Source organism: Anopheles gambiae, chromosome 3, assembly GCF_943734735.2.
Source record: "Anopheles gambiae chromosome 3, idAnoGambNW_F1_1, whole genome shotgun sequence".
NCBI classification, from domain to species: domain Eukaryota; kingdom Metazoa; phylum Arthropoda; class Insecta; order Diptera; family Culicidae; genus Anopheles; species Anopheles gambiae.
In genome coordinates this window covers 83,936,252-83,949,396 of record NC_064602.1, presented here as the reverse complement: position 1 = coordinate 83,949,396, position 13,145 = coordinate 83,936,252, and the positions used below count along the sequence as shown (strand labels likewise).

The 13,145-nt window shown below is 42.2% G+C and overlaps 1 protein-coding gene across 1 annotated transcript; it reads left to right on the top strand.

The window, feature by feature from the left end:
* Positions 1-8,842: 8,842 nt before the first annotated feature.
* LOC1268643 (cGMP-dependent protein kinase egl-4) lies at positions 8,843-11,025 on the top strand. Its single transcript, XM_061658540.1, has 7 exons — positions 8,843-8,987; positions 9,090-9,269; positions 9,347-9,595; positions 9,691-9,802; positions 9,866-9,999; positions 10,093-10,320; positions 10,431-11,025. The coding sequence occupies exons 1-7, from the start codon at positions 8,964-8,966 to the stop codon at positions 10,794-10,796; spliced, it is 1,293 nt and encodes a 430-aa protein (XP_061514524.1). The 5' UTR covers positions 8,843-8,963; the 3' UTR covers positions 10,797-11,025.
* Positions 11,026-13,145: the final 2,120 nt, after the last annotated feature.

Genomic DNA, 13,145 nt, shown 5'->3' with positions numbered 1-13,145 from the left:
GATAGTAAATACATTCGAAGAATATCCAATGAATTTAATGAGTCGTTGTTTTTCGTACATTTTACTCTCGGCTTTGATAATAACGCCAGTTTCATGTTTTATGCTCTGAACGAACGATTTTGTCCTTTCTATTAAAATAACAAAAATCCAAAATTAATCCAAATATCAACTCAAAATAAAAAAAAAATAAACCAAGCGTAAATAAATATAAAAGATTATTTCTTCTTTATAGTGTTACGATCTACGTGGTCATGCGTCCTTCATATGCTTTCGAAACGTACCAATTACCACGCAGGTAAACGATTAAGATACGATTACCAAATATGTAATCATTCCTTCTCAGGAAGGTCGATCCATATAAGGCTTGAACTCACGACGAGCATGTTGTTGAGCGATGTGAGTAGGCGACTGGACCAAAGAGACTACTTTAAAGATAATTATGAATCGTTTTAGTTTAAAAAAAATATTTTTTTTAACGTTAAGATGATAAATTCTATGAAACACCAGGCGCCTCCATCATCTTCATCAAACACCATGCGCCTCCATCAAGCCCTTGAGCAACCGTGCTTCTTCAGAACTATTTTTTACGCTATCGCAACCAAACAAATAGTTTTCACTTCAATCGTTATCGTACACCATGTTTCGCTCCACTCCAAATAGATTGCATCACATAATAATCTATTCAAGGCAGTCCGTTTACAATCACTCCCCGCCCGCACTTGATTTACTGATAAGTATTCTTCCTTCACACACTTCTACCTGCATTTGCGAGCCACCCAGGCTCCCGTTTTTGCGTTGATTTGCTGCTTCCCAATTTTCGCATCGTGCAATAGTTTTCCCACCGTCCGGGGTTTTTGCACTATAAATCATCGACCGCCATCGGTACGGCGCGCGCGACGTAGTGTGCCGGCACGATCGTACAGGAACAGCACCGAGCAATAAATCAATCTTCGCGCGCTTGCCGCTTACCCGCAACCCAGTGCGCCACTGTTCTTGCGTCGTGCAGGTCAAGCAGCACACTTTGCACACTGTGTGCGGTGCATTTTACTTTGCCAAGCACCAGCACCACCGTGTTGCTTTGCCGTGTAGCAAGCGAAGAGGGAGAGGGGGACGAAAAACAAAGTCAAGCAACGTGGAGACAGTCCTTCGCCCCTGTCAGCCCGATAATGATATGGATAGTAAATTTACTTTTACACTATCCCGTGGCATCTCGGGCCCCGCAGACGGCCACCAGGCAGCGAGCGAGCCTAACCGACCAGAAAGCGAACCAGATTGAATCGTAACAGTAACGGCACTCCTTTGTTTCGTAGCACGTGCTTGACGGATGGGGGGGGGGGAATGTTTCGAAGCGGGAGAGTTGAGCGGGAGCGGAAAATCTCAAGCATGTAACGAATGAGGTCATAAAAGAGCACTTGATTTCAGTATTACAACACTTTGTAGTTTGTTGCCCGCCCACTGCACACCGGCTACTGTTGCTCGTGCAATATCATCCTGTTGTGTGTGTGTATACGTCTGCTGTAACATTGTTATGTGTATTTTTTTATTATGGTATCCCAATGCAATGTCCCATGCAACGAGTCCCAGGCAAGCGAGGAATAAATCAATCCTAGGAAACGAAATGGTAAATTGAATTTTAATGAATTATTCAGCAGAACCTGCCGTCGCTGTGTGGCAAAACGGCGATGGCAAATAGGTTACAAACTAAACATCATACGGCAAATGAAATGAAATGTTTGTACCGTTTTTTTACATATACCTTTTCCCTGTATCGGCAAGCTTCTCCGCTTTTCCGTCCATCTTGATGTGAGCGTCTATAAATAACTTGTTTGTCACTTGTGAGTTGGTGGAATTTTCCCACACCCAATCGCAATCATTCTCATCTCATGCGTATGAACTAAGACTGCCATTATTTCCAACGCGCCTACACGCATTGCCAACACCGTCCAACACTGTAGCGAAGGCGAACTGCCGCTTTTCTTTGACCACATTCTACCACGCAGCAACCGCCACGTGCCAACTGCTTCAGCGGCACGGGCAGCAAAACGAAAAAAAAACATGTTCCGATCTTCAAAATCCTTTTTGCCACTCGACGGGGAAGGTAGCCCCACTTTCTTCGTGACGGTGAGTGACGTTAAATAAGGGTAGAGTAGTCACTTGAAAGCCAATTCGGCTGCTCAAAATGATGCGTTTTGTTTTGCATTCACGCTGTATTTTTTCTCTTCCGTTTGTGCTTCCGCTTTCTTTCCCTCCATGCTCACTCATTGATAAGACGCTTACCAGAAAAAACAACCAAAAAAGGGTAAACCCCTTCAGCGGTAAACAAAAGCGGTCGAAAAGGTTCGCTTTGCTCCTAAGCAAGCTTTCTTCTACGGCAAAGTTTTATGGTCAGTCTTTTGGTCCGTTTTATGACTTGCCTGCACTGCGGTAGGTGTGTGGTAACGTTCGTTTAAACGAAACGAAGAAGAACAAAAAGGTATGCAAAACAGAGCAGGAGTGTCTACGCGTTTGTCCTCTGATTTCATTCGACCGAAACGTGAATGTCAAAATCAAGATATATTATTTTTCCTGCTCTTGCTCGTCTCCTGCTTGAGACAAGCGGCGCCTAAATGTATGCCTTCCTTTTTGTAAACTAAACAAACCACCAAACGACCCTGCGCTCGGTAACGAATGGGTTGGGCTGATGTTTGGAAAGGATTACACGTTGCCATTGAAATTCACAATGGATGGACATGAAGAAGAAGAAGAAGACAAGCAGTTGACCTGCGAAAAGGAAAACGGAAATGACAACTGTCTCAATTGCTCCGAAACCCGCTTAAACCCCGAACCCGAAACCGTCGTCACTTTGATGGCTTATTAATGAAGCAGCCATCGCTGCCATCTTGGCTATCTTGGGCCCCAAAGGGAGCCAAAACTGTAACGGGTTTTTTGGAAACGACAAAAATAAAATGCCCCATGCCCCACGGTAATGCAGAAATATTGCGAAAACAAAATTCCGATTGTCGGCCACCCGAGTTTATTTGCATCTGACAGATGGTTGTGATAGATAATGCTGTGTACCATCCCAACTGATCCTAAATGGATGGGATTTATATACCCCTCCCCCCCCCCCCTCCTTCACCCTCCTCTCCTCACCACCACTCAAATCGATCCTAATCATGTCTCGTAAAACAATACACCCGTGGGGCCTTCTTCTGCGGCCCGTTGCTGGTGTGGGGGGGGGGGCTGTACCTCACATTTTATTCTCACTTTCGGGTGGGGCCCATGGGGGCATCGAAATCACACTTCAATTAGTGTTTATTACACCCTCATAAAGCACCCTCGTCGATCGGCAAGGAAGGAAGGGAAAGGCCGGACACACTGCGAGCTTTATTGCGGCGCGGGCCGAACACTTATTGAGTTGCATCGTAAAGCTGGTAGAGCCCATCGAACGTTGGCCGGTCGTTTTCCGGTTTTGCTACCACCGACAATGAACTTCCAATTTTAATGGGCAGCTTATGGGTCGGGATTTTGTTTTTCGTTTTGTTTTTTGTTTCGTGGCTCTAATCGTTTTCTGAATCGCTACACGAACGTAATGAGCTTCCGGGTAAACAAGGTGATTTGTAATTTTTCATGCAGATTGCAGGGCTTTTATTAGCCGGCTGGGTAGTGTGCGATAAATTATTTAATTGCTTCCCAGATTTATTAGACAATTGGTGGTCTCTAGGCGGAAGGTGGAAAGTTTGGCAGACAGATTCAGCTAAAGTGCTTCCGATTTAATAGATGGTTGGCATTTGCTCCTGGCTGATAACAAAATATTCAAGGTGGATGGAATAGTAAAATGATGAATATAAAACGTTTATGGCTCAGTTAAATGCAGAGTATCGTCAAATTCCAATAAATGTTACAGAACAAGAAGAGTAATTATGCCAATCAGCTAATAGATGCATCAAATTATATAGCAAACTTTTATATCTATTCTAACGATTGTTCCTAGAGTAGTAACGCCTAAAGTTATGCTTGTGAATGATTTTCAGAAGAATTTATTAGACTTTTTTTTTCTCATTATTATTGTTGCTACGTGTGTAGCAATCGGTTTATTGGGTCGCAAACGGTAAAGATAATTTAATCTTCAAAGATAAGAAAAGTAATAAAATGTTTAAAAACTGTCGATTTATTTGAGCAGTTTTAAAATGATTGTTGTCTTCGCGTGTTCTAATTTGCAACTAATTGCGGTTTGCGATGGCACCCTGTTCCCGATCAGCTTTTTGCACCTTTACTCTATTCGACCCTTTAGTGACCGTGTCTGAGCTTAGCTCTAATTGGCCCTAATTTTGGAAACCTTCTTCTTGTGGCACAACAACCGCTGCCGGTCAAGGCCTGCCTGTACCCACTTAGTGAAGTGAGCTTGGCTTTCAATGACTTATTGCTAACATAGCAGGATAATCAAGTCTAACCTCGCACGGTCTCTATTCGGGGCTTAAACCCATGCCCGTCAGTTGTTAAGTCGTTCGAGTTGACGACTGTACCACCAGACCGGCCCAACCGGTTGGAAACCTAGCTGTGGCAAAAACTAATCAGATTGTCTCTTTCTGTATGGCATGTGGCGCCACCTGCTGGGTTATTTAAGTATTTATTCTAGCTATCATGACAGCTTAATGTTTACAAATAATACGTTGTCCGTCTAGAACGCATATGGTTCAATATTACTATTATTATTATTATTTATATCGTGACAAAAAATATTTTTATTGTTATTATTAAGCGTTTATTATTGAAATCGCTTACTTTTAGCTATGAAAATGTAATGCGCGTCACATCGCCGTATTTTGTGAGCATTATTCTCACCAACGCTCTCAAATAGACCTTACGCTCTAGATTGCACTCTCCCCTGTTTTTATTCGTTGCTAAGGTGAATTAAGCCTCTTTTGTATTAATATTAAGAAAAAAATTGATTAAAAAACGCATTTTTTCACTTTTTTCAATTTGATTTTTCGTCTAACTTACACGATTGGTTATTGGTCACCTTGATTAATGTAATTTGTTCATTAGTTTGTACTACATATTTCGAACGTTTTTTTATTAACTACTTTATAAATTATTCTAGTCTATAGATTTGGCAAATAAAACTAAAACAACTAAACTTATATAGTTTAACAAGTACCTAGATTAGTTTTACTAATGATTTTTTAAAAAATAAACTCTAACGTTGACTTCTTACGAAGCAGTTGATAACTCATGTAATGTTAAAAATGATTCAGAAGCCTTGATTTTGTCGACAATAAATTAAACTTAACTCAACAAATGCATAAAAACATATTCATGGACGCTCTACAAACTCGTCACACAATAATACCATTACAATGAAAGATTTTAATTGTGTTGCAATTGTGTAACGCTGATTTTATCTCTTTTATCTTTGCTTTACCCATCCGCATGTCAATGGCCAATAATTGTTAATAAGCAATTTCAAAATCAATGCACACATACACATGATCGTTAGTACCTTTTGTTTTACTTGTAATGTACTGACATACATACACACACACAAGGTTGAGCGGAAATAGTGCATAATTAATCAGCAAATCGCAATCATAGTGATCGAACTAATTAATTTCATTCCGTCAAACCGAACCGAGCACACAACGCGCCACGTATTCCCCATTGATTGCTGATTAGAGTAGCATCAGTCGTTTGTGGAAATTATTGTAAATCACTTGCTGAAATTCATCTTTTTGCAAACGTACGTGCGTTGTGCAATCGTATGTACGTTCATTTTCATCCTGTTTTTGTTTTGTTTTGGCGCACTGTTGTGCAATTGTGTAGTACACAGTACACAAAAGAACGCATTAGAATAAAGTTATCATTAACTTGTTGTGCCAGTTTTTGCTTACTATTGAGCCGTTGCAATTAAATAAAAATAAAAATACCTTCCAGTTACATATCGCCCAGTTACTCTGCCCTGCTCCATTGATGATGCACCCGATTGCATACACTGCAGGCGCAGGCAACCAAAAGGCAAATTTCATTCGTTAGGGAAATTCAATTAAGATCACATGTCACTTTCCTAAACTAACTTCTCTGTACGTGCATCCTCGGCGTCTTCTACGTTTGTGTGTGTGTGTGCACACTTGAGCGAACAAACGTAGGCGTGTGTTCTACTAGTTGCTTGGGCGACCGGCGTATGTATGCAAAGCGACGGACGGAGTTTTGCTGGCCGATGTTTGATTCAGTGCAAACTGTCACGGAATGGAGACGACTCCATTCCTCCTGGTAACAAGCAAAGCTCACTGCAAGAACTTGCTTCAACCGAACCCATGCTAGCAGACGCACACGTGAAGAAAAAGACATAACACGTTTTATCTGCGATTTTGACAAATATTTACAAATACTGCTATATCATCGTCACATTCTTTTCCACGGCGAGCTTTGCACACACATCTCGCTGGGCTCTTTGTTAGATTGGGGAAGTTTCTTGCAATCGTCTTGTGTTTTTTTTTATCGTTCATTCTTCCTGCTGCCGCCTCACCAAGATCAAGAAAGCTTCACCCTTCAACCCGAATGCCTGCGGAGTGAACGAAAATGGTATGCAATGGAGATCTTCCGACCAAGCCACCGCCCACCGTCGGTGACTCTTGTGCTAGCGCACTCGCTTTGATATTTTACACACAGCGCCCAAGAAATGGAAACGACTCAAAGAAAGCTGAGCAAATATGAATGTGTGCATATGTGTGTGTGCGGTTGTGTGTGCACTTGGGACACAAGTACGCCCCCCCCCCCCCGCCCGGTCGACAAATGTATCATATTTCGTTTGTGGAGCAGGAAATTTGCAAACGAGCAGGCTGCCAAGTGGTACTCAGTTCTTGGAGCAGCATTCTAAATGTAAATTTAATAAGCTTCATCGTTTCGGGTGCTCGCGATTCTTCATTGAATTTTATAAAAAAAATAAAAATAAAAATAACAAAGCAAGTTCAGTAAAACAAGAAAAATACTGTGGCTTAATTGAAAGGACAAAAAACTGATAAATTCCCTGAGCGAAATTTGAATGAAATTTAAGTACAGAGTCTCACTAAATTGGCGATACACTCAACTCCAAAGCATCACTTAAACGTATTAACACCGACATACCGACGTGACACTTCGAACAAAATTAGCTTCAAAAGTTTTCTGCATATTTCAAATGAAAATAAGTTAAACACTAGCGCCATCTCTGTAATGAATCGCTTACTACACTGAAACAGGGGAGAAACTGCTAAAACCCCGTTTTTGTTTTTCGCCTCAACTTCCAACGAATAATATTTTCTCCACTTCTCACCTCATTTGTATTGATTTGGAAATCCATCAAATGATTTTTCTCGGTATTTTGTCCAATTATTGTCATAAAATCTTGCCAAACACTTCCTCAGCCATTTGTACTTGGAAAAGATGTTTCCATCCAGGCAGCCGCGAACAGAGCTCATTGTGACAAAAGTGCTCGCCTTCATTGCAAATGACAGCACTTTCGTGTGGGATAGTGTTGTAACGCAAGTGTCACTGTCGGTTTGTCGGTGGTATTAATGCCATTTTACAGATACATGTTCAGAGTGCGGATAAAACATTTCAGATGGAATAATTGCAAACCATTGACACCTACGATTAGGTGGATGGATGTGCCACACTTGAATTGACAATTTAATTTTCATTAGCAGCGGGTGCTCATACTACGCACAGTGGTGGCCACCTAAAGTCGGACACCTCATATTTTCACCCATTTTCTTTATTTTGAGGCTTCATAGACATTTTTTTTTAAACCACGTATCGGAAAACTTTCTGCACAAGTCTTTCGGGACACTCTTCAGCTGTGCGCAGGTGAAGCCAGGACTGGAGAAAAAATGCACAATCAATTCAAAGTAGTAGTTTACTTTGGCTAAATAATGATCACTTGCATTGAGACAATTAGGTCTTTAATGGCAAGTAAGGCAGCAAACATTCACCAGTACTTCATCCCACATTCTTTTAAAGGATATGATAACTTTAAAATTATGAATAACAATAACACCATCTTGAAAATTACTATGCTTCTTCATTTGTTTGATTCGGAGATAGAGCGCTTGGCCTAGGTTATGTAATACGCTCCCGAACACCCAAGATTGTCCTCCAATTGGCTCTTATTGGTATATGATAATTGAAATTGAACGATTTTATAACCATATTGGCCAAAGTTATTAAGCTACGTGATGATTTTGCGTCAAGAAATCGAGACAGCCTGACTTGCGGTGGACCACATGAGCTTTCATTACTTTTCTTACATTTATGCATGAATTTCTAAGGTTTTCAAGATATTGACCTGATCTTTTACGTGAGCCTCGCTGAAGAGTGTCCTCAAAGACGTGTACGTGGTGTACATACACTTTCCAGGTCTCAAAGCCTCAATCTCAGAAAATTGGTAGAAAATTTGAGATACCCTAGTCTAGGTGGCCACCACGGTGTAAAACATGGAAAAATATGTTCTGGCCTGTAGCAAAGACGTTAAACTTATAAGAATAAAAGTAAAATGATGTTGATGGAAATTTGTCCAAAACTCGTACCAGTTGCCGTAAATTTGCGAGCAAGTAATGAAAAAAACATCTATTGATTTCCTTTTCAAAGCTAGCAATTTCAACATTTTGATTTTAACCTGCTTGAATTTTTGTCCTTTTTTGTCTGTCTGTTTTGTTCTTTTTTTTTTCTAACAAATTGCCAAGTTTGTAAGCCAACACATACGCATATGGAATGGAGCTTAAAACAGTTAACAAAAGTAATTACAACTGTTAGAATTTATCAAACTTTACAAGCTAGTTTTGGGTACTAAACCATCGATGCAGTGGGCTACTTCTGGTGGTATGTACTTCTCTCATCAAAACGTAGAACACTCAACCACCTAGCCTACTACGGTGTTGCTCAATCAGGTACTCTCAATTCCAACGTAGTAGGCATCGGCACCGAAGCTTCATCCCGCATAGCTGACAATGGCATCAAGAAAGAAAGCGGATGTAAGTTTAAACAAAAACACACGATCTTCCTCTAGTTTTTTTTTCCTATTTATCCGATTTATACGGATATTTTATCCGTTGGTTTTTTTTCATTTTGAACAGGAAGAGAAGCTAAAAAAGCGCCGGCTGGCCCGGTTTCGCTTCAAGCGCTTGGTGCACGTGGTCATATGCAACCGCTACTGGATCACCGAAATCGAGGACCGTGAAATCGGCAACAACGTGACCCGCAATGTCGCCGTCATTGACCGTCGCCTAACGCACAAAGGAACGCTCACCATAATCGTACGTCAGGGTGGAGGAGAATTTTACATGGAAATAAAATAACCTACCACTATCCTGTTGGTTTTTTTTCCTATTAGGAAAAGAAAATCCTCAACAGTCCACCGGCCGAGCGAACCCGCGAGCAGCGGCGTGTGCTGCGGACCGTGCTGCGCAAGATAGAATGTCTCCAGGAGCTGACGGTGGACCAGCTGAACGATCTGGCCGGCTGTGCCACATTCGAGTACTTCGGGCCGGGTCGGGTCATCTTGCGCGAGGGCCACCATCCGAATGGCGTTTACTTTCTGGCAAATGGTGAAATTACCGTCAGTCGGCTACGCTGGGACAGTGTAGGTATACGAATCGCGTAATCAATCCTGTACACCCTGCATGTACTGCTCGTTCGTTTTACTCGCTTTTGGCTCTATTTCCATTCCGTCCCCAGATCTACCTCAGACACAACGATACACCGTGCGGTACGAGGACGCGGGGGCAAATGTTTGGCGAAATTGCACTCCTGCACGATTGCCCCCGCACGGCAACCTGCACCACAGCAAGTAGGACCCTGGTTCATAGATATTTGATTCGTAATTGTGACGCTATTTGCCCGCTATTTGCAGCCGACTGTGAATTACTGTGCCTTTCGCGGGCCGATTTCGATCGCATCCTCAAGCACACGCTGCTCGACCGCTGGCGCCAACTGCAGCTCGCACTGGAGCGGTTTGATTACTTCAAATATTGGACCAACGATCAGGTGCGAATGATGAGCGACACTGCGCCCTGCCCGCAAACGCAATATCATATTCCACGCTGCCTGCGCGCCTGTTTTGTGTTCTCTTCCCCCTAGGTGCGGGAATGCTGTCTGCTGAGCCGAATCGTTGCCTTCGACACGCAGCAGAAGCTTCCGGTCGATGGTGACGCACGGTACACGTACTTCGTGCTGAGCGGCCAGTGCATGATATTGCAGTGCCTGACGGTGGCGAAGGTGCACGGCACGTACCGGCTTGTACCGATTGCGACTAACGAATCGGCCGCCGCTGAGCAAACGTCACGCGATGCCAGCGCAGCACCGATGGTAAAGTGTCTTTTGACGCGCTTTTCGATAACATTTTGGTGCTGCCAGCTTCCGCTGGTTTTACGACACTCATACCTCTCCCCCCCCCCCCCCTCTCCTCTTCTTTGCAGCAACCAACGATCGAGCATCGGTTCATTGACGTGGGCACATTTTCGTGCGGCTCGGTGTTTGGGCTCGGCGAACCAATGCCGCACCGGATGGTGGTCGCCCGGAACCGGGTGCAGTGTTTGGTGATACCGCGCGGCTGGCTGTTTGAGAAGCAGCAGAACGTGGGCAACACCTGGCAGCGCATTCGCATGAAGCTGGAGATGACCATCCAGCGGGACCGGCTGTTCGAGCAGTTTGTGCGCGACCAGCGCTGGCAGCGCTACCGGAAGGCGCTGGTGCGCGAGTACGTTCGGCTGCATCCGCGCCAGAACGCCACGCAGCTAGCGGACGTACCGATCATGTGCCGGGTGGAGCAGGGCGAGATTTAGGGCGTCTTTTAGTCGGGGGAGGAGGAGGAGGAGGAAGAATTCCGGTCTTTAAGATAATCGGTTTGCTGATGGAGCTGGGAAAAGGCGAAATTAGCTCGTTCTGTGCGACAATTGGATGCTTCTTGCTGGATTAGATATCAATTGGGAAGCGCGTCGTTGGAAGATAAAATTGTATGCCCCTGCTTATATGCGCACTATGGCACGGTGTGTCGAAGGAAGTTGGACAGGTGTTAATAAAAATTTTAAATTTTAATTTAAATTTAAATAAAGTCTCCAATGCATCAGCTGTTCTCGATCGAATGTAGATCGATTCTCAACTAGACCGTCCCCCCATAGCATCAGTGAAATTACTTTGAAGCTGCACAGTACTGATGAACATCGGCAGTCTTTTGTTTTGTCATATTTTTTATCTTTTTTTATATCATTTTTAACTGTAATTCAATTTATTCATTATAAACTGATATTGTTTACTGAATTTCACAATTAATTCACGATAATGTGTTATTTTATTTAAGCCACATGAGTCATGAATTTATTGTTAAAATATCACAATTTAGATAAGGATTTTGGAACGTACACAGATTGTCAAGAATATTCATAGCTTTAATTCAATTTTCACTCAAGGCTTTGAAAGTGGGCGGATTATTTAAAAGTTTTATTATTAGTATAAAAATTGTTAAGGCCGTGGTACATTGTTCGTGCTCTTTGGTGTAATTTCGATTTTCACTAACGCATCTGGCAGCGACTGACCAAAGCTTTTTTTAGGCATCGAGAATAAGAGAGGCAAGTAGTTTTTTCATCGTTTTATTGTCACAAAATTGGCTGAAATAATTGCACAACACATGTATCTATTTATTACAAAGCTTTTCCAGTCCAGTTTAAGTGAAAAACATGGAAAAATTACATATTTTCTGGAGCGGCTCCAAATTGTTTGGCAAAATGCTTCGGTCAGCCGCCGCCAGATGCGCTAGTGAAAATTGAAATTACACTACGGAGTACGATCAATGTAGCCTTAATACATTGTCCGTACTCGCCCGGTGTATTTTCGATTTTCACTAATGCATCTGGCAGCGACTGGCCGAAGCTTTTTTGGGTATCGAGGAAATGGTCATGCGGGATTTCAGAAATTAAGCAGTGTTTTCATCGTTTTTTGTCACGAAAATGGCTGAAATACTTGCACAACACATGTATCTATTTATTACAAAGCTTTTCCAGTCCTGTTTAAGTAAAAAAAAATGGAAAAATTACATATTTTCGGAAGCGACTAAAAATTGTTTGGCAAAATGCTTCGGCCAGCCGCCGCCAGATGCGATAGTGAACATCGAAATAACACTAGCGAGTACGGACAATGTACCCCGGCCTTTGTATAAATGATTTAAAACAATAAACAGATCTTTAAGGACTTCTATTACAATAATTTTTGATGTAAAGGAGAAAAACTAGCAGCGTATAAATTTAAGTATGAATTCAGGCCAGAATTGATGTCGATTGTCAAAATGTTGTATCTTTAAGGACAAGCTGTCAAAATAAAATAAAATAAATCATAGATGTAAATTTTAACAAAACGATTGTAAAAACACAAACAAACAACATGAGTCAAATATTCATGCAAAATTATTGATCATGGATTCTTTTTTATAATATTTTATTCCTTTTATCGAAACTACTAGAAACCATATCAAAAATAGCAAATTATATAAAAAAATTCTTGCATGACGCCACACGAACTTAACTCTTTCAAATGTCCCTCCAAATCCCACTGTGCACACGTGACGACTACACCACGTCTGAGACTTAGTCTATCCGGTGGACTTAGAACCACCTGCACTAATTAGAATCCATTACGGCGTAACTGTCTTCCCATGCACCGTAGCACAATCGCAGCACCATCGTTATATCCTTTAACCGCCGTAATTACGATAAATGGAAACAAAATTTTATTATCTCATTTAGCTACCAATATATACAATCGCTACAATCTGTGCCACGGCAGTCGCACGAACGCAGTCGCAGTCCAATAGCAGAATAGCAGCCATAAGAAAACCAATCCAATAGCAGATAGCATCAGCGTTTCCACCTCATTATTGCAGCAAATTTAATTACCAATTCGAAAAGCTAATACGGCGCCACACGTGCTTTAAACCGGTTGCTACGAGCGTTCGCAGGTTGCAAGGGGTTCCGTATCGACGTTGCTATCTGCACTAAATTCTAAGAAAACAGACAGACCTGAAGCTGGCTCTCGGTTGTTAATTGAAGTGTGTTTTTGAATGGCTGCCCGCGCGGCAGCAACTGGTACAAAACGGTCCGACCGGCAGTAACTTGTTAATTTATTTACAACTCCGGAGCAGG